A 24,380-nucleotide genomic window follows, 5' to 3' on the forward strand; every position below is an offset into this window, starting at 1 on the left:
GTCTACCTGGCTAGCTAGCAAGCTGTACCCAGCATGCCATTCAATGGTGTAAGAGTTAATAGGGTGCCCTCGCAATACACTACACAGTGTAGGTGCTGGTAAAAACAAGGGGAAATATATTTTTTTAGACAAAATGATATCTCCATAAACTATAGTTTTTTGTCCCCTTATTTTTATATATACAATTTAAGGACTATTAGAATATTCGAAAATCGATGCCCATCCCAAGCTAAAACATTTGAAAATATACTTGAAAACAGCAACACTTCATATATAAACAGGGATCTGCCTCACATCAGATCCCTCAAATCCAGACAACCAATGGTTTAACTACGGATCCCAAGCTAATTAATGAAGAATTAAAAAACTTTTATTCCTCCTTATATACATCTGAACAAACCTCTGACCCTTCTGCCTATGATAATTTTTTTAATTCATTGGATATACCACAGATAAACCCGGAGGCTGCCACAGGGCTGGAGGGACCAGTCACGATAGATGAGCTCAGAGAGGCCGCCTACTCTATGCAAACAGGGAAGTGTCCGGGGCTAGATGGTTACCCTATAGAGTTCTACAGGAAATTCTTTGATAAACTGGCACCCATTTTAATTGACATGTATGCAGATTCATTTAGGTCACTTAAGTTACCCCCATCCCTTACTCAAGCCTCGATTTCTCTGTTGCTAAAAAAAGATAAAGACCCCCTATCCTGTGGAAGTTATCGTCCTGTCAGTCAGTTGACGGTAGATTTAAAGCTTCTATCAAAGCTCTTAGCTATGCGCTTAGAACCTGTCCTTCCCACTATCATATCTCCAGACCAAACAGGTTTTATCCAGAATAGATATTCATTTTCCAACATTAGACGTCTCTTTAATGTCATATATAGCCCTTCCTCCACAACTAGCCCGGAGGCTGTCATCTCACTAGATGCGGCCAAAGCTTTTGACCGTGTGGAGTGGGGATATCTTTTCGACACATTGAAAAAGTTTGGACTGGGGGATAACTTTGTAGCTTGGGTGAAATTACTTTACACCTCTCCCACTGCCTCAGTAAGGACTAACAACACACGTTCAGCACAGTTCCATCTACACCGCTCCACGAGACAGGGTTGCAATTTGAGCCCACTCCTGTTCGATGTTGCCATTGAACCGTTGGCCATCGCACTTCGATCAGACCTTCGTATAAAAGGTATAATCAGAGGGGGTGTTGAACAGAGGACCTCCCTATATGCAGATGACCTGCTTCTATACGTGTCTGACATCTCCACATCTATTCCAGCTGCACTTGACATATTCACCCGATTTGGCCGTATTTCAGGGTATAAACTAAATTTAGACAAAAGTGAACTTCTTCCATTGAATGCAGAAGCTCGAAGTTATCCACTGCATAACTTCCCATTGAAAATGTCCCCCCATGGCTTCAAATATCTCGGTATCCAAATTAGGGATACATTTGGGGACCTATTCAAATTTAATTTTGGCTCTCTACTGACTCGATTTCAGGAAGATTTTGAACGTTGGTCATTATTACCTCTCTCTCTTGCTGCACGTATCAATTGCGTTAAGATGAACTCTCTCCCAAGGTTTTCTTATCTTGTCCAGTGCCTGCCTATCTTTCTTCCCCACTCATTCTTTCAAAAAAATTGACAGCCTAGTGTCCAAATTTATTTGGAATAACAAAGTTCCCAGAATTAGTAAAGCTCTATTACAAAGGAGTAGATCTCTGGGTGGCATGGCTCTACCTAACTTCAGAGCCTACTATTGGGCAGCCAATCTCAGAATCATACAGCAATGGCTACAGTCAGACAAACCTCTGGTGTGCCCTATGTGGGTTGACATCGAAGCCTCATCTGTCAAACCTGCTTCACTAACCGGTCTTATACATGCCCCCATTAGTTCTCCATTGGCCCCCTACTTCAAAAATATAATCGTTAAAACTACATTCAGAATTTGGAATCAATTCAGACGCCACTTTGGGTTTAAAACTCTATCCCACTTGGCCCCGATAGCAGCTAACCCTTTATTTCACCCCTCATTGATGGATGGAGCATTCTCCTTATGGGCCTCACTCGGTATTAAAACACTAGGTGACCTATATATAGATAATGTTTTTGCCTCCTTTCAGCAATTATCAGAGAAATATTCAATCCATAGCCGACATTTCTTTCGGTATCTACAGATTCGTAGCTATGTCTGTAGCATTAACCCTATATTTCCCAACCTTCCAGAGGTAACACCCATCGACTCCTTTTTAACCCCGATGTCTTCCATCAAGGGCATGATATCGACTATGTACAATCTCATTCTCTCCTTATGTCCAACCACAATACACAATATTAAAAGTAAATGGGAGGAGGATTTAGAGGAGGAGATCTCGGATGACATTTGGGTTGACATTCTACGTCTTGTTCATTCTTCTTCTATTTGTGCAAGACACGGGCTGATACAATGCAAAATTGTTCATCGAGTACACCTGACGAAAGTCAGATTAGCCAAAATGTATGAAGATATCGATCCTATATGTGATAGATGTCATTCGGCCCCAGCCACATATACTCACATGTTTTGGACATGCCCCTCCTTGCACAGGTATTGGACAAATATTTTTGAAACCATCTCGGGAAGTATTGAGACAAATCTTGAACCAAATGTATTGACAGCGCTTTTTGGATACTCGCCACCTATGTTATCACTTTCAAAGCACAAAGCACACATTGTGGCATTTACCACTCTACTGGCCAGGCGGCTGATTCTGTTTAAATGGAAGTCCGCTGCTCCCCCCACTCACCTTCACTGGATTAGAGACATACTATACTTTATCAAACTTGAAAAGATAAGATGCACTCTGAGAGGTTCTTCATCTATGTTCAAGAAAACGTGGGGTTCATTCCTTGTACTTGTGGATGATGTACAGTTCCATACTATTCCAGAATAACAATTTGTATGCTGCTTGTTGGTATTCATCTGTGTGAACGTTAATTCAACGTGAGTTATTTGATATACCGGATATACATTGGAGAAGCATATTTGGGTACCTAAACATGTGCTATATATTTGATATACTATGTATATACGTTTGAGACGACTGTCGAGCGACCAAGTCAGTGTTTGTTTGTATTATTATTTACTTTTGAACTCTGTTTTATTTTTTCTTGTTTTTAATTTTTTTATTTTATTTTCTTCTGTTTAATGTTGTTATCTGTTCTATGTGGACAATGACAATACAACAATGTATATATACAGACATATACTTATAATGTCTATGTCCTCAAAAAAGTATAATAAACAAAAAAGTGAAGAAAAAAAAAAAGACATTGCAAAATGAAATTCAAGTACTTTTCCAAGCACCATTTTTCTTTTAAATGCTGTTTTTTTTTAATAGATTTTTTTCTTCTTCAAATATGTATGGCTCAAAACCAATTTCCGACAATTAGTTACACTAATTCAATTAAATGTATTAATTCAGAAATTTTTTATCATGGACGAACAAAACTTTCAATGCGAATGGTTGATTTGAATTTCAAGAACTTTTTAAGCACCTTATTAATAAAGAAATGGGCTGTTTTCAAAGAATTCCAGGTCTTGACTTTTTTTGGGTAAAAAATCAAGCACTTTAACTCATTCCCCGCCAAAAACGAGTCAACTCGTTATAGCCCGCCAAACGAATACTGCCAACAACGAGTATACTCGTTATTGGATCGTTATTTCTTTTATTCGCTATTTCCATTCATAATTCATCCTGCTGTGCTGTGGAACTGGGTGGCACTGTGTCTGAGATCGCAACGGTCCGATACCGCCGCCTGGTGGTATGCGACCGATGTTGCACTTACTTTCTGAATTCCTCCAGGCGGAGTTATCTTGTAACGTGGATCAAGATATACACCCGATCGCATTGAATCGCCTTCGGGACGCCAGAATCATTATGCTGTTGGGGGTTATGGCATGGGCCAAATGGACATACGATCTAGCAGATGGCAATCAAATAATTGGAATATTCTTTTTGGAGTCTCATCGGCCACAGGTAAGAGCAATCGAACGTTAATTTCAGCTTGGTTGTCCATTGTTGTCATAGCCATCGCTCTGATCAACGTATGATGTTGTACTAACGAATGCCGTTATTGACAATCAATTAATCATAAACGACCCCCCCCCCCCCTTTCATGCATGCATTTTTTATTGTAGCGTGTATAGGGACGAAATTAGGGATGTCCGATATTATCGGCACATTTTATTGGCATAAAAATGTGATATCGGAAAATGTCGGTATCGGTTTTAAATTTTTTTATTTTTTTTTACATTTATTTAACCTTTATTTAAAGCAAGTAAGAACAAATGATTATTTTATTTATTGTCAAAGTATGCATAATGTTGTGTTAATTACATGACAAGAGATATGTAATGTTAATTACCTGAAATTATTCAGTTTTTTGGCGGGGGAAACCCTGCATATATCGGTATCGGTTGATATCGTTATCGGAAATTAAGAGTTGGACAATATCGGTATAGGTAAAAAAAAACAATATCGAGCATCCCTAGACGAAATGCCAATGGATTAAGTATAATATGCGTCGCAGCCTAATACTAGCCTTCCAGGAATGATCCTAGACCACTCTAAAACTATACTTATATTCACCATGGTATAAAACGACAATGTAAGGATGGAAAAAAAGATAAATTTTTCACATCTTAAACGATAGATACTCTATGTCAAATGGGCCATAATATTGCATATATAGCTATAATATTTAAATAGTTATAGCCCTGCAAACAAGGTGAGCGACTCCCACCGTTTACAGTGCTGGCGGTCAGCTGCTAAGGATGAGGCTATTGCGTGGCAGAGAAAGAGTTCTTCAAGGACCTTGTGCAAACCCTGTATAAATAACGGCCAGGGCAATAGGCTGGAATTTCTCCAAAGCCAACTGCTTTGGTTAAAGGCTATTTGCTCCAATCAGTAGCCCATAGATGTGTAAAGGCTTCACATCTCTGTGAAGTCAATGAGCCACACTGTCGCAGTCTGGAAACCCAAAGCAGCCGGGCCAGAAACAGACCGGGCCGGGCCCAAGTCTCGCGGTACACACGCCGTCTCGTCGGCCAACGCTACCCCCTAACCCCCCACCCCCACCCAGGAGGAACCAACATGGAAGACTTCCACCACGTCCACTTCGGAACGGATCAAGGTAGAGAGGGGAGGGGGGGAGGGGAGGGCGGCGGCTGCCGGCGTCTTGCGTGCCAGGGGTCAGTCGACGCCCACCCGGCGGACAGCGACGCATGGCGGCCCCTCTCACATTTCACCATCATACGGGAGGGCCTCATTGACCTTATCGATTCTGAAGCCATATGCAGGAGGGGGAGGGCTGGGGCCATTACGCTGAGAACAGCCTGGCTCCTTCCAGTCTGTCTGTGCACCAGGGCAACCTGGCCTCTTTCATCAGTAATATCATTAGAGCGTCATATCTGCACGTTATTTCTGGGTTATTAACCTGCATGGGGGGGGGGGGGGGTTGGGGGGTAAACGTAGGCCATCTCTCACCGGACCCTCCGCTGGGGGACAGGCTTGTTGTGACAAATAAAGCCTTCCCTCTGATTGGTCAAAATGGAAAGCGTGCCTCTGGCCGTCTCTAAGCCCCCCCCCCCCGCCCGCCATTAGCCGCTCATTGAAATGGGTACCGGAGGAGGTCGTGTCGCGCTGACATTCGAGAGAAAACGTCCGCATGCGAGGAGGGCGGCGGAAAAAACAACAGGCCCCGGCGCGGCTAAACAAGAACCCCGCTCCTCAAAAGACCCAGAACTGCCTCGGAGAAAGAGGAGAGGAGGATTAAAGTCTTTGTAAGTAATTACAGTGAATTGTGGCTCCAGCTCTAAATCATTAAACTGTTGAAAAAAGAAATAAAAGGAAGGGGGGGGGGGGATCATTGGCTTTCCTGGAGGGAAGGAGAGATGGCGAGCTGGCACGTTATGTTAATTGAGGGGTGTTTAATGCGGTCGTTAGCATGCGTGGCAGCGGTCGTGGCGAGCCCTAATTCTTCCATTACCTCTCCTCGGTCTCTCCTCGGTATCGCACCGGGGCCACGTCTTTCACGCGTCTCTCCCGAGTCCACGGCTGTCTCGTGGGCCCGACGCGGAGGGGAGAGAGCGGGAGAGTGGGAGAGCAGACCCGCTTTCGACATCCTCTGGGGTTTTAGCTGTCGGACCACTAGCCCTCGTGGGAATTGGACTCGAGGAAAAAAAAAGTGTGCGTTCGTCGCTCCTCGCCGTTCCGAAACTAAAGCACTGCGATCGGGTCGACGGTTCGGGGGTCGCGACATGAAACAAGGGGGTTGTTCTCTTCCTTAAAGGCTACTTAAAAAGACCGCTCCGATATCTCACCAGGGGGCAGGCAGCACTAGTACCATCACTCCTGTGAGGACAAACACCACCTCTGTATAAGAACAGCAAAAGGCAAATAGATAGGCCTTTAAACGAGCCCCCACTGAAGAAACAAAAACACAACCGCAGGAAACCTCCGGATTTCAATCTTGGTGGGACCTTGAGGTGCCGTCTCCCGGGGCCAAGTTTCAGTCCCGACACCACTGGTCCCGGCGCGGCCGTGGCTACCTTTCATGTCAACATCCCTTTTTGAAACGTGGCGCAGGCAAAACACTATGGATGATGTCTGAACTGTGGAGAAGACCCACGGCGCTCGGCTCTTTGGGTAATCAAACTACTTAGACGTGTTGAGCCTCTTTTGAATACACACAGACGGACACACACACACACACACACACACACACACAGCTGCCAGAGATGAAACGATAGCACACACAGGACGGGGAGGCTAGAGAGAGGCCGGTGTTAAGCGTTTGATCCACACTTCTTATGGGGACGCCTCAGTATGTGGCGGGTTACGAGTTACGCACTGCGGTGATGGATCAGACGTCTCGGCCCTCATACACGTGTGCATATTTATACATAAATACACGATAAACAACGTCAAGAAGAAAAAAAAAGACCACGGGTGACTTCGTTATCTTGAATAAATCGATAACCGCCCGCTCCTCCGATCGCGGGCCACGTCGGGACGAGTCGCTTGCCGCTTCCTCCGTCAGACTGTTGGCCGATTCACCGGCGGTGAGGGGTTGGGACGCTCCCCCGGGAGGGCGAGGCAGAGGCCGGGCTGCGCCTCCTCCGGGACCACCGGACGGCTTCAACAGAGCACGCCGGAACAAGAAGCTGGACGTGTCCGATGTCTCCATCGATAACAGAGAGTGGTAAATGCTGCCGTTCAAGATAACAAGGGGGGTAGGTTTATTTATACACATGTATACTTTTATTATGTATGTATACTTGTATTAATCGCCTTGGGGGAGATTCATCCTCTGCATTTGACCCGTCCTGACTATCTTAGGAGCAGCAGTTCAGCCACACGGCGCGGCTCTCGGGGACCGACTCCAGCTGTAGCGCCGGTACCTCGGTCAAGGGCAGGAGTGTGTGTACCTAGGAGTGTGTACCTATAGCAGGAGTGTGTACCTAGGAGTGTGTACCTAGGAGTGTGTACCTATAGCAGGAGTGTGTACCTAGGAGTGTGTACCTATAGCAGGAGTGTGTACCTAGGAGTGTGTACCTATAGCAGGAGTGTGTACCTATAGCAGGAGTGTGTACCTAGGAGTGTGTACCTATAGCAGGAGTGTGTACCTAGGAGTGTGTACCTATAGCAGGAGTGTGTACCTAGGAGTGTGTACCTAGGAGTGTGTAGCTATAGCAGGAGTGTGTACCTAGGAGTGTGTACCTATAGCAGGAGTGTGTACCTAGGAGTGTGTAGCTATAGCAGGAGTGTGTATCTATAGCAGGAGTGTGTATCTATAGTGTGTGTGTGTGTGTGTGTGTGTGTGTGTGTGTGTGTGTGTGTGTGTGTGTACCTATAGCAGGAGTGTGTATCTATAGTGTGTGTGTGTGTGTGTGTGTGTGTGTGTGTGTGTGTGTGTGTGTGTGTGTGTGTGTGTGTGTGTGTGTGTGTGTGTGTGTGTGTGTGTGTGTGTGTGTGTGTGTGTGTGTACCTATAGCAGGAGTGTGTATCTATAGTGTGTGTGTGTGTGTGTGTGTGTGTGTGTGTGTGTGTGTGTGTGTGTGTGTGTGTGTGCGCGCAGCAATGTAGAAACATGCCAGAGTGAAACCAGAGTGGTTTGGCCTTACCAACGATGTTTTTGCTAACATACCCAATACACCGGACGTTGTTTTTGTTGACACCAGCCACGGAGAGGTGCTGGTCATAGAAGTAGGCTGTACCTTTGACCTGTACATGGACCAGGCCTTCCGGGACAAGTATATCAAATACCAACCACTGCTCAGTGTGATGGCTGACCTTGGGTATAGGTGTAGATATAGTGTACTTGTGTTCGGAAGTCTTGGCCATGTACACAAATGCACCATGACCAGTCTGAGAATTGCTGCAATGTCTAAAAGAAAAGCCAAACAAATTGCCAAATATTGCTCTGTCTCAGCTATTATTGGCAGCTTAGCCACGTGGAGAAGGAGGTGCTATGTGTACCCTTAAGTGTTCAGTGCTGCTTGGCACATTTGATTCCCTGTTTATGTAATATAATTTGTGGAACCAAATAAAGTATTAAAATGTGTGTGTGTGTGTGTGTGTGTGTGTGTAACTATAGCAGGAGTGTGTATCTATAGTGTGTGTGTGTGTGTACCTATAGCAGGAGTGTGTAGTGTGCGTGTCTCTCTACGGTGTGGGAGGCGCCCGGAGCACCCGGAGGGGAGACACGCAGCAAACACACAGGGGGGGGAGAGAACATGCAAACTCCACACGGAAGAGAAAGACCCCCTGCTGGGGTTTGAACCCAGGCCCTCCTTGCTGCAAGGCGACGGCGGCACTGACCTCCGCGTCACCCCGCCTTCCTAACGACGCAGCTTTTTTACGCGGAAGACGTTCGGTCGGGTCATGGAGGAGGTGCAGGTGACCGCGGCAGCTACGAGAGGCTGCGCACATAGCCCCAGTACGGTGGAGAGATAGAGATAAAGAGAGAGAGAGAGAGAGAGGGGTATATAGAAACCACCGTGAATGCAGTACTTTCCTCAGGCTCAGAGGGCGTGAGTAATACCCCAGTTATAATTTAGAGCAAGGAATCGCATGCTGACAAAAGCAGCATATGTTGTGTGAGTCAGTTCTGCACCAAATCTGAGGGGGGGGGGGGGATCTCTCTCCTTATCCACCCACCTTATTCCCCGTCTTAGCCTCTCTCCCGTTCCCTTCCTCCTGCCCTCTCTTTATATATATATATCTATCTATGGTGTTACAAAGGGTCAGATTAAACCGAATATATATATTTATTACTTGAGATATATTGTATAATATTTGTATATCGTCTGATATCCCTTGTATATTCTTTGTATATATACACGGAATATCCCTTTACCTAGGTACAGGCCAGACCATAATATTTGTTCTCCTATTGGACAGCGACCCCTAGGCGCCAACGGCCATACCCCCAATGGCAAGTTCAAAGCTACCGCTAAGACATGTCTCAACATGTCCAGGTTTGCGCAGTAATACGAGACAGAACTGAGGTTGGCACTAGATTATTCACCTTACGTATAAATACGGCGCAGGTGGATACAGCAGCACTTAAGCACTTAGCCTAAAAGTGAGTTGACCCAAAACGTTGAAGCCTTCACCACGATACAACGTGCCGTGAAGTGGGCCCCTTTTGCCCCTAAATAGAGCCTTGAGAACCGCGTGCGAATTGATAGCTAAAGTGTCAGAGTTTAACGCTGTATCGTCGAGTTCGACTTATTCTATTATTTATAGTGTATCGTGCGGCTACCGTTCTACAGTGACCAGCATTACCACCGGTTCGTCGTACCGAGCTAGTGCACTTATCCAGGCTGGGCGGCCTAAACTCGTGCCGCCATCCGAGGAGTCCTAGACGAGAACCGTTGGATATGTACACCGGAGAACCTACACCGGCGAATGCAGAGCCTTTTCCGGCTGGATTATATTGCTTTGGTACTGTGGCTGCTGGAGCAGAGAACCGTCTACCCCACTGCTGTGTGGGATCTACCCTGTGAGGAGCACCGTCGAGCCCGCCTCTAGGACCCACAGAGGCTGGCTAGCTTTCATCCATGCTGTCTTGCATACCGGAGTATAGCTGTTGCTTTGTCTACGGACCAAAGGATTATTGCACTGTCTCCTGTATCTGGAGTCTCTTTATTCCTCGTTGATCCAGACTTTGCTCCCGACCATTCCTCTCCCCTGCTGGCTTACAACCGGAGGGAACCCCCTTAGTATCTCCAGCTGACTACGAGTGTGCCTTATGTAATTCTTATGCTACAGGTGGTGTCAATTATACCCATCTTATTATGCTCATGGACTTACGCTCTTGACCTACTTAAGTGTTCTTCGCCATATAAGCGCAATTCATAATTCTCAATATTGTAACCTATTGTTGCTGCTCTAATAATAAATACTTCTAAATATAACTTTCTTTGTTAAGCCGTATTCTTGTGTGGGTGTTCACCAGATATACCGTGTACTGTATGGCCAGTAATTAAAGTACATAACTAAGTAGTGGTTTAATGATACCATACTCTCAATACAGTATACATACATATGGGGTATTCTACAGCAGCCGCGAGCCGACGGGTGTGTTCTCATACGGCGCCCGGCGGGGGGGCTGCGGTTAGAGAGAGATACAGAGACAGAGACAGAGACAGAGAGAGAGAGGGGAGAGTGATAGCCTGCAATTATTATACCTTCCTGCCGATGGCGCCGTTGGGCTTGTGGGGCGGCGGTGGCTCGAAGATCCTCTGCTGCTGCTGCGGGGGCAGCGTGGAGTACAGCGGGATGATCTTGATGTCGCCCACGTCAGGCCCCAGGTCGTCGATCTCCCTCTTGATCCGCTTGCAGGCCTCGTCGATCTCCTGGGGGGAGAGACGGGGGAGAGAGAGAAGTCAAGTTGTGTTGCCGTTTAACTCTTATTAGGGTTACATTTAGTCCTTTTAGCTAAACGCTTTTATCCAAAGCCACTTAGATTGTAAACAACGAGTCAGCGGGAGGGGTACGAGAGAGAGAGAGAGAGAGAGAGATACCTCTCCTTAGTTAAGGGTCAGTGGCATTGTGCGTCAAATAGTGTCGAACTTGAGTGTTACTGTTGTGTGTTGTTGAGTGCATAGTAGTATAGGCATGTTAGCATTATAGGTATACCGTAATTCCTCTAATAGTGACCGGTATTCAATTAAAAACCGGGTCTCTATTAATGACCGGGTGCGCTTTTGAGCTAAGCAATTATAAGCCGGCCTCCTAATACAAGCCGGGTTCCATGTATATTAGAGTTATTGTTGTTATATGCTGGCCTGGCTGTGCAGTAAATACCATATAATGGTATGGTGTTAATGTTTACCAAGAGAGTAAGCCTACCTCAGAATTGTATAAAACGAAGTTGTTATTATTATTATTATACCAGTATTGTGATTGCACTATTTTACTTTAGTTTTTGACCACCTGTAATTGCACTGTTTACTACCGTATTTCATACAGTACTTGGTTTCAATAAATGAACCCAGTACATTTTACTGGGTTCAAACTGACACAAAATGTTGATTTATTCATTATGATCCGTTTGAAAATTAGAAATATAGGCCTCTCTCTTATACATGCCTCCTCCTAATACAAGCCTGGTATCCGCTACAGTTGAAACAAATACAAGCCGGGGTTACTATTAGAGGTATTACGGTAAGTATAGTAAATTAATATAGACATATTAGCATGATAGGTAGTAAGGTAGATAAGTAATTTTTTTTTATATATATATTTTTTTTAAATATTGATTGAAGTAGTTTTTAAGTCAACGCCAGAGGTGGGAAGTTCGAGAGAGAGAGAGAGAGAGAGAGAGAGAGAGAGAGAGAGAGAGAGAGAGAGAGAGAGAGAGAGAGAGAGAGAGAGAGAGAGAGAGAGAGAGAGAGAGAGAGAGAGAGAGAGAGAGAGAGAGAGAGAGAGAGAGAGAGAGAGAGAGAGAGAGATACCTCTCCTTAGTTAAGGGTCAGTGGCATTGTGCGTCAAATAGTGTCGAACTTGAGTGTTACTGTTGTGTGTTGTTGAGTGCATAGTAGTATAGGCATGTTAGCATTAAAGGTATAAGTATAGTAAATTAATATAGACATATTAGCATGATAGGTAGTATACATAGGTAGTAAGGTAGATAAGTAATTTTTTTTTATATATATATTTTTTTCAAATGTTGATTGAAGTAGTTTTTAAGTCAACGCCAGAGGTGGGAAGTTCGAGAGAGAGAGAGAGAGAGAGAGAGAGAGAGAGAGAGAGAGGAGAGAGAGAGAGAGAGAGAGAGGGGGGGGGGGGGGGGGGGGGAGAGAGATGAGGAGAGGAGAGGGATGAGGAGAGATGAGGAGAGAGAGATGATGAGGGATGAGAGAGTGGAGGAGATGAGAGGAGATGAGAGGGATGAGAGAGAGGAGATGAGAGGGATGAGAGAGAGGGAGTGGAGGAGAGATGAGAGGAGGAGATGAGAGGGATGAGAGGGAGGAGGGAGAGGAGATGAGAGAGAGGGAGGAGAGAGGAGGAGAGATGAGAGATGAGAGGGAGGAGAGATGAGAGAGACATGAGAGAGAGGGAGGAGAGAAGAGGGATGAGAGAGATGAGAGGGAGGAGAGGAGAGATGAAAGAGAGGAGAGGAAAGAGAACGGAGAGGAAAGAAAGGAGAGGAGAGAAAGGAGGTCTGGGTGCTTCCCTGCTAGAGTACATGTGTTCTGCCTATCGCTCATTCTGACGGAGGAAATTAAACGTGGGACTGCGGTGCTTCGCCTCCAGCTTCGCCGAGCTCCCCGTGGCTCTGTTGTCAAACGCAGTAATCACGGAAAACACGGGCAACTCAGGAGGCGCTCACACAGTCAGACACACAGGCTTCATTATTCCACGGTGCAGTATTGTAAAATGGGGGAGGGGGGCAGTGCTGATGCATAACCACCAGCAAATCACAGCAGATCAGTTTAGTGAAGCTGAAGACGAGTGGCTGGTGACCGTTCACCGCTCATCATCATCCGCCGTATTGTGGAATAGCATGTTTCGGTCGGAATTAAAATCATAATATAAATTTTTTTATGTTAAAGGAGACATGTACTATAAATGTCATTTTTCAGTCTCTAGCATTGTATTATAGTAATAGGAGTTCGTATCAATGTGTTTTAGTGTCTAAATACCATATTGGCGGATTGCTCTGATTCAGCTCAGCCCCTTTCCTCCTCCAGTAAATTAGGCCATCTTGATTTGAAGGCCTGAGTCACGTCATTCGGGCTCTGGGTAGCAGACAGTGATGTGATTGGCTCTGTGGTTGGAGCTAATGCCCGCCCCCATTCTACCTAGACTAGACAGCGAGTGGAAGCCACTTCCTCATGCTGCGAGGTGGAGTGGGGCCCGACGCCTCTGCGTGCGCTCTGGAGGGAGAGAGGGAGAGAGAGATGGAGAGAGAGGGAGCACTTGGGGGGGGCCCTGCTGCACGGCACACGGGAGAGGGGAGTTAGGGAGGCCCACAAGCTGCCGCGCGGCGGCTCTCTCTCTCTCTCTCTCTCTCTCTCCTCCCCCCCCCCCCCCCCCCCCCCCCCTCCGGAGTGTGTGCAGAGGTGTCGGGTTTCGCTCTGGAAGAAGCTCTCTCTCTCTCTCCCACCCCCCTCCCTCCCTCTCTCTCTCTCCCACCCCCCCCTCTCTCTCTCTCTATCTCTCTCTGTCTACCAGTCGCAGACTGTGTGGGCTGACTGTCACTCAAAGTGCTTATGGGTGGAGCCAGGCCATAACAGCCTGAAATCTTGAAGCTGGAAAATGATGGTTTTGAGTACTTGATTAGAAATATAAAACAATGCATTTTTTTTGAAAAAAAACCTTACAGATGTCTTCAATAGACTAACAGGAATTGTGTAAAGTTGCTCAAATAGTGCTAGGAATAGCAGTACATGTCCCCTTTAATATTAGGTCGGTTTTCCTCACAATGTGACGACGTTTGAGAATCTTGAAATTGATCATCAGTTTCATTTAGAGACGGCGTCAAAACATTGTCGATCGCATTATCTAACATGCGATTGCCTAACATGTGATCATCTAACATGTGATTGCCTAACATGTGATTATCTAAGCAGTCACATGGTCTTACAGGCGGCTTCTAAAAACGAGCCACAATATAAGCCCAACAATGACAATATCATAGATATGTATACAAAATAGTAGGGATGCACGATAATTATCGGGCCGATATCAGCAATTATGACGTCATCCCGATAACATTATTAATAGCTCCGATAATATAATATATTTTTTGGTAAAAAAAAATGCGGTGTGGGTGAATTGGAATGAAGTGCGTTTGTTTTGACTGTAGGCTCCTCCCGTTTTGCCAGTACTGTGGTACGACTGATAGCGTGTGGTTTAGGAACAGGGCGTTTTACAAAAATCCAGCGCTCCCTTTCTTGGCTGTGACGTAGCCACGTAAGTTTCTTGAAGCAGCGCGGACGTAAACAACAAAAGATGGCCGCGTCGGTACTCGGAATTTCAGAGGAAAAAGTTTGCTTGCTATTTGTAATAAATGCAATGCAGAAGTTCCACAAGGAGGGAAAAGGGCAACAACTTGTAATACATCCAGCCTGACGGGTCACCTGCGGCATCACCACCGCTACGATGGTGTGTTATTGTGTTAACTTAGAAGCCTACGATGACGCGAGGAGCTAAGCAAAGCTAGCCCCTTTCATGGCTGTGATGCAACCCTTGGTTGAATACGCAGTCACTTATTGCTCCGTAGTAGCCAGGTTAATTTGCACCACCAAGGACTGCTTAAAAGCTAGCGGCTTGAGCCATTGGGTCATTTCTGTCAAACTTCTTTAATTTAGCAAACGACTCGTCAATAGGTACAAGTGTGCTCGCGCCGTCGTCGTGGGCTTTTAACACCGTGGCGGTGGTGATGTTGCAGGTGACTTGTTGTGGTGGTGGTGATGTGAGGTGGTGATGTGTCCACTCAAAGCCTTTTTTTCAAGGCTCCGCTTTGAGAAAAAAAAGAACAAAAAGCTTCGAGTGTCTTAGGTTGGATGTATTATAAGTTGTTGACGGATTGTGAATTTTCATTTGGAAAAATAAATATGGTCACTTTATCAGTCAAAACTGTTGTCTTGGTTTTTGTTTCTGTTGTCTGGTTAGGTCAAAACTACAGGAATATACATTTAAGTTGGTGTTAAGTTATTGTCCTGGGAAGTCTTTTTATGTATTATTATTATTGTATTGTGATATGTTTTGTTTCATGTTGAAAAAAATAATAATTTGATAAAAAAATATATATACATTTAAAAAAATATATATAATACAATAAATATCGGTTATCGGTATCGGCATTGATGAGCATAAAGTTATCGGTATCGGTGTCAAAATCAATATCGTGCATCCCTACAAAATAGGTCTTCGATAAGATACTACTCACAAAAACGATTAACAAATGACTTATCAAACAGGGTATTTGCATTACACAAATGCAAACTTGCTATTTCCGCTATCTTTTTATTTATTTATTATTTTTAAATTACACTCACTGGTTGGATCTTTCAACAAAACAAAAGCTTTTCACATAAAATAGAAATTATAATTTCAACGCTAATTCCCACAGCATGTAAAAGGTCCATTTTCTGTTATCTCCAATGCAACACTGAACAGATATGTAACCATCATATCATGCATCCGTCACTGTAAGCCTATACTGTTGCACCACCTTCAGGCCCCTGGGAGTACTGCAGCAACATTAGAGGGTGGGATGACATCTGCTGTTTGGACCAGCTATATTCTACTGTTGAGTGTGTGGACTAGCTATATTCTACTGCTGAGTGTGTGGACCAGCTATATTCTACTGCTGAGTGTGTGGACCAGCTATATTCTACTGCTGGCTGTTGGGACCAGCTATATTCTACTGCTGGCTGTTGGGACCAGCTATATTCTACTGCTGAGTGTGTGGACCAGCTATAATATTCTACTGCTGGCTGTTGGGACCAGCTATATTCTACTGCTGAGTGTGTGGACCAGCTATATTCTACTGCTGGCTGTTGGGACCAGCTATATTCTACTGCTGGCTGTTGGGACCAGCTATATTCTACTGCTGGCTGTTGGGACCAGCTATATTCTACTGCCGAGTGTTTTGACCAGCTTTATTCTACTGCTGGGTGCTGGGACCAGCTATATTCTACTGCTGGCTGTTGGGACCAGCTATATTCTACTGCTGGCTGTTGGGACCAGCTTTATTCTACTGCTGGCTGTTGGGACCAGCTATATTCTACTGCTGGCTGTTGACCAGCTATATTCTACTGCTGGCTCTGCTGGCTGTTGGGACCAGCTTTATTCTACTTCTGGCTGTTGGGACCAGCTATATTCTACTGCTGGCTGTTGGGACCAGCTATATTCTACTGCTGGCTCTGCTGGCTGTTGGGACCAGCTATATTCTACTGCTGGCTGTTTGGACCAGCTTTATTCTACTGCTGGCTGTTGGGACCAGCTATATTCTACTGCTGGCTGTTGGGACCAGCTATATTCTACTGCTGGCTCTGCTGGCTATTGGGACCAGCTATATTCTACTGCTGGCTGTTTGGACCAGCTATATTCTACTGCTGGCTGTTGGGACCAGCTATATTCTACTGCTGGCTGTTGGGACCAGCTATATTCTACTGCTGGCTCTGCTGGCTGTTGGGACCAGCTATATTCTACTGATGAGTGTTTGGACCAGCTATATTCTACTGTTGAGTGTGTGGACCAGCTATATTCTACTGCTGGCTATTGGGACCAGCTATATTCTACTGCTGAGTGTGTAAACCAGCTATATCCTACTGCTGGCTGTTGGGACCAGCTATATTCTACTGCTGGCTGTTGGGACCAGCTATATTCTACTGCTGAGTGTGTGGACCAGCTATATTCTACTGCTGGCTGTTGGGACCAGCTATATTCTACTGCTGGCTCTGCTGGCTGTTGGGACCAGCTATATTCTACTGCTGGCTGTTGGGACCAGCTATATTCTACTGCTGGGTGCTGGGACCAGCTATATTCTACTGTTGAGTGTGTGGACCAGCTATATTCTACTGCTGGCTGTTGGGACCAGCTATATTCTACTGTCGAGTGTGTGGACCAGCTATATTCTACTGCCGAGTGTGTGGACCAGCTATATTCTACTGCTGAGTGTGTGGACCAGCTATATCCTACTGCTGGCTGTTGGGACCAGCTATATTCTACTGCTGGCTGTTGGGACCAGCTATATTCTACTGCCGAGTGTGTGGACCAGCTATATTCTACTGCTGGCTGTTGGGACCAGCTATATTCTACTGCTGGCTGTTGGGACCAGCTATATTCTACTGCTGGCTGTTTGGACCAGCTTTATTCTACTGCTGGCTGTTGGGACAAGCTATATTCTACTGCTGGCTGTTGGGACCAGCTATATTCTACTGCTGGCTCTGCTGGCTGTTGGGACCAGCTATATTCTACTGTTGAGTGTGTGGACCAGCTATATTCTACTGCTGGCTGTTGGGACCAGCTATATTCTACTGTTGAGTGTGTGGACCAGCTATATTCTACTGCTGAGTGTGTGGACCAGCTATATTCTACTGCTGAGTGTGTGGACCAGCTATATTCTACTGCTGAGTGTGTGGACCAGCTATATCCTACTGCTGGCTGTTGGGACCAGCTATATTCTACTGCTGAGTGTGTGGACCAGCTATATTCTACTGCTGAGTGTGTGGACCAGCTATATTCTACTGCTGAGTGTGTGGACCAGCTATATCCTACTGCTGGCTGTTGGGACCAGCTATATTCTACTGCTGGGTGCTGGGACCAGCTATATTCTACTGTTGAGTGTGTGGACCAGCTATATTCTACTGCTGGCTGTTGGGACCAGCTATATTCTACTGTCGAGTGTGTGGACCAGCTATATTCTACTGCCGAGTGTGTGGACCAGCTATATTCTACTGCTGAGTGTGTGGACCAGCTATATTCTACTGCTGAGTGTGTGGACCAGCTATATCCTACCGCCAAGTCTCTTTAAATCGGCAAACGATCAGAGCCAAAGAGAAACCGCTCAGAAAGTCTTCAACCCTGTGAAAAGCATCAGTCCCTGTGCAATAAATGTACCGGCGTGACGTGTGTCGGAAACCGATTTGTAACTGATTTGTAAGCACGCGTGTAAGTCAACAACCGGCGCTCGCCTTGACGTGTGAAAGTGCAACTGCGGTGACTTCCATTTCCCCTTTATTGGTGCACGTGTGTGTGTGTGTGTGTGTGTGTGTGTGTGCGCTACCACCAGTCATGTCTGTCCCCCTGTTCTGCGCATTAAGTCAACACCCGCTGATGGCCATGTGCCTCTTAATCAACACACTGACAAGTCAGAGTGGAGGAGAGTAATCTGAATGGATTGGTAAAATTAGCCCCCGGGTATTAATAGAAAATCAACCCTCTGAATGCGGCAGCTGCCATGAAAAATGGGCCTCTGTGCCAAAGCCCTGAGAGGAGGGGGGGGCTGACTGTCCCTCGCTGATGAGGAGCTGGGAGCATGTGCACTGGAAGGGGGGGAGAGGAGGGGGAGCCAGTGGTGGGAACCTGCCCGCCAAAGCCCCCCCGCGCGACCCCAAGAGGAACGATGTGCCACCAAATCACCTAATCAATACAATTCCCTCGATTGGAAACCAACCCACCGCGTCGAACCCCCGTCTCTTGATGCGAGTCGCCGAGGGGCTTAAATATCACCACTTATCAGGACTCGACAGATAACTCTCCACTTGCTTTTTTTTTATGCGTTTGTTCTTGAGGATTCGTTTGTGTGGCGCTCAAATATCCCATGAAAAGAGAAGGACTTCTTTTTTCCTTTTTTTTGAAAATTTAAATTTTTTCTCGCTTTTTCTGTATTTTGCTTCCATCCCAATTTAGTCGCTATGCCAATTCCCTTCCTGGTCGTTGCGCGCATTGCCCCACTGTCGGCCTAGGGAGGGTGTAGAACTACCACATGCCTCCTCCGATACATGTGGAGTCAGCCAGCCGCTTCTTTTCACCTGACAGCGAGGACTCTCACTGGGGGAATGTAACGCGTGCGGAGGTTCACGCTATTTCCCCGCCGGCTTCCCACCCGCTAACACTGCCAATTGTGTTAGTAGGGACGACTGACCCAAGCCAGAGGTACCGCTGACCGCTGGATTAGATCCCAGAGTCTCTGTGGTGGTAGGCGAGTGCATTCTCCACTGTGCTACCCAGCCGCGCCTAAAAGAGAAGAGAAGGCCGCGAGGCTCTGCCGTAGGTCGCAGAGTCAACGTCGAGGTTGCTAGGAGACCGACAAGGTTAAGGATCGCGCCACGACCACCCCCCCCCCCTCCTTTTGTACGCCCGTCTCCACCAGACCCGCATTAACCCTTTTCTCGCCAATGACGTGTTACGACGTCATTCCTCGCCATGCGCAATCTGCCAATGACGTTTTACAGCGTCTTTGAGATCAATATTTCAAATTTCTGTCATGGTATTCATATTTCACCTACGGATCCTTGACGGGTGCTGTAGGACTCTGCTCAACTCTCCAACGCTTCAACACCGCCACCTGGTGGCCGATCGGCGAGGTGCCAAAACCGGAAGGACCGGAAGTGCTTGGTGTTTCCCCTATTCGGTCCGGCCACTCGCCATCGCTCGCCGGGACTCCATCTGGACACACTGGATAATCGATCCGTTGCCATAACTCAATAAACAACATTATTTGGACGTATATAGTATTATACAACCCGGAAATGGTTCGCCTAGATCAACATCCCATAATAGCGATCTTTTTGCTCCAGTATCATCCCCCATCGCTACGAGGAAGCTGCGGTGAGTTTCAGCGTTTTTGATTATTATTATCCATACAAACTGCTATGATCAATATATCACCCATACTACATGAAACATTTAACGTGGGCCATTGCATTATAAACGACCCCCCCCCTCACGTTCTATGAAACACAGCAGAAAGGTATTTTAGTATGAATGTGTGAATGAAAAAGTAAAACCTTCCTACATCCTGAACGCTCGTGTTAAAGTGGCTGCTAGTGTGTGAGCGTGCACAGCGTGCGTGTCGTGTGTGTGCTCGTGTGTGCTTGTGTGTGGATAGTTCAGTGTTCTGTGGCACTCAATGTTCATTGTTCAAGGCTCTGATGGCCTGGGGGAAGAAGCTGAGCCTAAGCCTCTCCGTCCTAGTAGCTGGGGTGTGCAGGCGTCTGCCTGACCTCAGCAGCTGGAACAGGCTGTTATTGGGGTGGTGGGGGTCTTTCATTATTCTGCAGGCTCTGGATTTGCACCTCTTGTTGTAAAGAACCTGCAGGGGAGGTAGCGCAATACCCGTGGTACGCTCGGCTGAGCGCACCACTCTCTGTAGGGCCTTCTTGTCCTGTGCCGTGCTGTTTCCATACCAGGCAGTGATGTTTCCGGTCAAGATGCTCTCTACAGCTCCTGAGTAGAAGGACTGGAGTATCTTCCCCGATACTCTGAACTTCCTTAACTGTCTCAGGTGGTAGAGGCGCTGTTTCCCCTTCTTTACTACTGTGTCTGTGTGTTGACCATGTCAGATCCTCTGAGATGTGGACCCCCAGGTACTTAAAGCTGCTCACCCTGTCCACGGTAGCCCCGTTAATCATCAGTGGTGTGTGTGTCTCCTGCTGTCCTCTCCTATAATCCACGATCAGCTCCTTGGTTTTACCAATGTTCAGGAGCAGGCTGTTGTCCTGGCACCAGCGATCCAGTACCTCAACCTCCTCCCGGTAGGCCTTCTCGTCGTTGTCCGAGATCAGCCCCACCACCACCGTGTCGTCTGCGAACTTCACTATGGAGTTGGAGCTGAACTTGGCCACACAATCGTGTGTGTAGAGTGAGTACAGCAGGGGGCTTAGAACACAGCCCTGGGGGGACCCGATGCTCAGGGTGATGGTGTTGGAGGTCTGACCCCCCACCCTGACCGCCTGGGGTCTTTCACTCAGAAAGTCCAGTACCCAGGCGCTCAGGGCAGAGCTCAGACCCAGCTCGATCAGCTTGTCCACCAGTCTGGTGGGGACTATGGTGTTGAACGCTGAGCTGTAGTCAATGAACAACAGTCTCACATAGCCGCCCTTCTGACGGTCAAGGTGGGAGAGAGTGCTGTGCAGTACCTGGGAGACCACGTCGTCAGTGGACCTGTTTGTCCTGTATGCAAATTGCATAGGGTCCATCACTGGGGAGGGAGGCACAAATGTGGTCCTTGACCAGCCTCTCGAAACATTTCATGACCACAGAGGTGAGTGCCACCGGTCTGTAGTCATTTGAACATGTTGGGGAGGGTTTCTTCGGTACAGGGATGATGGTAGACATCTTGAAGCAGGCAGGGACCACTGACTCCGCCAGGGATTGATTAAATATGGCGGTGAACACCGGGGCAAGCTGGTTGGCACAGGACTTGAGTATGCGTCCTGTTATGCCATCTGGGCCAGCAGCCTTCCTGGTGTTCACCTGCATAAATGCTCTTCTCACACTGTGTTCCGACAACGAGAGAGCGCCCCCGCCCCCCCGCGGTTGCCCCCCCCCCCTCCACAACAGCCGGCGCGCCAGTGACGTCACTAGCCAGAGGGCTAGCGGCGACACTGTCTACACCGAACCGAGCGTAGAAGGAGTTGAGTTTGTCCGCGAGAGGCGTCGTCGCTCCCCATTGAGGGGGCGCTGACTTTGTAGTCAGTTATTGTCTTCAGTCCCCGCCACAAGCCTCTTGTGTCGTTTTGTGCCATTTGTGTCTCCAGTTTATCAGCATATGTCCTCTTAGCAAGTTTAACAGCATTGCGCAGAGTGTAGACTGAAGCCTTGTACTCTTCCATATTTCCTGACTCTCTGCCCAGGTTATAAGCCGTGGTGCGAGAGTTCAGGGCTGCTCTAATAGTACTGTCCACCCAAGGTTTCTGGTTTGGGAAAACCTGCACCTTTTTCGTGAGGACAATACTGTCAGCTACTGTTGTTATGTAGCTCACAACGGTATCAGCGTACTTGCTGACGTCACTGGCGCTTCCTTGAACATGTCCCAGTCCGTGTCTGTGAGCGCATCCTGGAGCGTGGCCTCTGATTAGTCAGACCACTTTTTTGTCTCACGTGACACGACGCCGTCACGTGATCTTTGTTTGTATGCAGGGATTAAAAAAATGGAGTCGTGATCGCTCGCGCCTGCAGCACCCATCAATGGCGGAGCCGCTACAGCTTTGTAGCCGGCTCTGAACGGGGTGTAACAATGGTCGAGTGTGTTCCTCCCCCTCGTGGAGCAGCCTGGTTGAAATCACCAACCACTATCATCGCGGCGTCCGGGTGCTTGATCTGTTGTCTGTTGAGGTGGTCGTGTAATTCCACCAGCGCTTTGCCAGTATTTGCCTGTGGGGGTATATATACGACGGACATAGTGACCGCGGTAAACTCACAGGGTAGGTGTAACGGACGGCACAGGATTGAGAGATGTTCCATATCTGGGGAGCATGAACTTGAGAGGACATGTACTTCTTTGGGATTAACCCAGAGATTGTTCGTGAGGATGCAGACCCCACCTCCGATGCTCTTCCCAGAGGCTGCCGTGCGATCTGCTCTCAGGACGGTGAAGTTGTCCGATGGAGAGACGCTGTTGTCCGGCGTCGCTGGCTTGAGCCATGTCTCCGTGAAACACATGATGTTAACGTCTCTCATCTCCCGTTGGAATCGGACCCTCGCTCTCAAGTCGTCCATCCTTCCCTCCAACGAACGTGCATTCGCCAGAAAGATGGATGGAATTGCTGGACGGTAAGCAGATCTTTTTAATCTAAGCCTGATACCTCCTCGTCTTCCTCTATGCCTCTTTCTGCCGTTTCCTTTGTTGCCGTTCTCCCGCTTGATTTCCGTTAGCCATTCTGGGCATAAAGTGTCTCCAAACTCCTCTTTGAGTCCGGAGTTTAGGTCCATAAGTGTCTGGCGGTCGTATGACAATCCCGCCAGTGATGTTTTAATAAAAAAAGTAGAAAAAACAAACATAATAGCTAAAAATGTGCACAAGAACAGGGTTACGTAACGTTCGTAACCTAAAGTGTTGTTGTGATGACGTAATCAAAACGTGCAACGTGTAACGTGAGCAGCTTGGCAGCTCTTCCTGCGTTCTGCAGCCTGTGATAACTAACTCCTCTTGGGAGTCGCGCTGTTTTTATGTAAACTCTGCGAGCAATGCATCCAATAAATGAGTCTTTAACATGCTTTATATCCACGCCATTACTATATGCCCGTCGCGGTTAAAACCTTTTGAACTAACCTTAGCGTTAAGCTAGCTAACGCTTCCATTCCTCTTTGAGCCGTCTCTCGTAAGCTACGTCATCCCCCGCTAAGAGTCATGGGAGATGTAGTAAATACAACAGTCCTGTGTGTGTCTTTATGCAGATCGTTATGCAGTTTTAATGCAGTTTTAAAGCACCTTGGCTTTGTTCTGAATGCACTTTGTTGTAGTTATCCTACAGAGAAAAGAAAATGCACTTGCAGGGCTGTACGTTAACTTTTTTTGCACATAGCACTGGTGCTACAGAGGTTGATAGTTTTGTAGCACTGGCCAAAATCTTGTAGCACAAGTATAAAACGTGTTATATTTGTAACAGTCACAAATGTGCCTATTGTATTTGTGTTATTTAGTTGCAGTGCCATGTTTGGCTGTCATTTTCATGCTGACAAGTTGATGTCACACAGCCAGACACGTTACGTGTAAGGAATTATGGGATTTGGTGTTGGGTGTGTATGGACTCTACTAGGGGTGGGAATCACCAGTTTCATCACGATACGATATAGATTCTTTAGACAACGATACGATGTTTGCCGATATCTGCCACGATACGATACGATGCAGGTGCCTGCAATCGATGAGATGATATAAGCCAATTTAACACAATCAGTAACATTTAGATCAACTCAAAAGGTAACAAATATAATTTGGAATTTTTTTAGCTCTTCCAGACATTTAAATGAAAAACAATTTATTGTTTTTAATACAAATAGACCTCCTGTTCACTATAAAGTGCCACGTTTTGATATATTGAGCTTTAAACTTTAAGTAAAAAGAATTTGGAACACACAACCTAAAACCCCTTCCTCTCCCAAACCGTTCCTGCAATTGTTTTATGTTGCATGATGATCATGCATACATTTATTATGTATTGTATTCTTTATGTTTAAATATCAACATCATCTGTCCACCCTCAGTACATTTACTATCAATATAATATACTCGTCTGATGACTTCAACATATCTTTTCAAACGCACACACACAGAGGGAGAATGCCCCCCCCCCCCTCCTTCCCAGTCCTCCTTCCCAGTCCCCACTCTGCCGTTTTGTCGCTCTGAACAGGGCTTTAGCTTG

General features: G+C 46.6%; 1 protein-coding gene across 2 annotated transcripts in view; it reads right to left on the reverse strand.

The window, feature by feature from the left end:
- The window catches only part of dhx15 (DEAH (Asp-Glu-Ala-His) box helicase 15), a 149,756-nt gene that overhangs the window by 89,929 nt on the left and 35,447 nt on the right, over window positions 1–24,380 (reverse strand). For both annotated transcript variants that reach the window (XM_084312233.1, XM_084312232.1), the window contains exon 6: window positions 10,740–10,907. In XM_084312233.1, coding sequence (XP_084168359.1) covers window positions 10,740–10,907 — 168 coding nt within the window. The remainder of the gene's footprint in view (window positions 1–10,739; window positions 10,908–24,380) is intronic.

This window comes from Notolepis coatsorum (genome assembly GCF_963971535.1).
Source record: "Notolepis coatsorum genome assembly, chromosome: 4".
Classification (NCBI taxonomy): Eukaryota; Metazoa; Chordata; class Actinopteri; order Aulopiformes; family Paralepididae; genus Notolepis; species Notolepis coatsorum.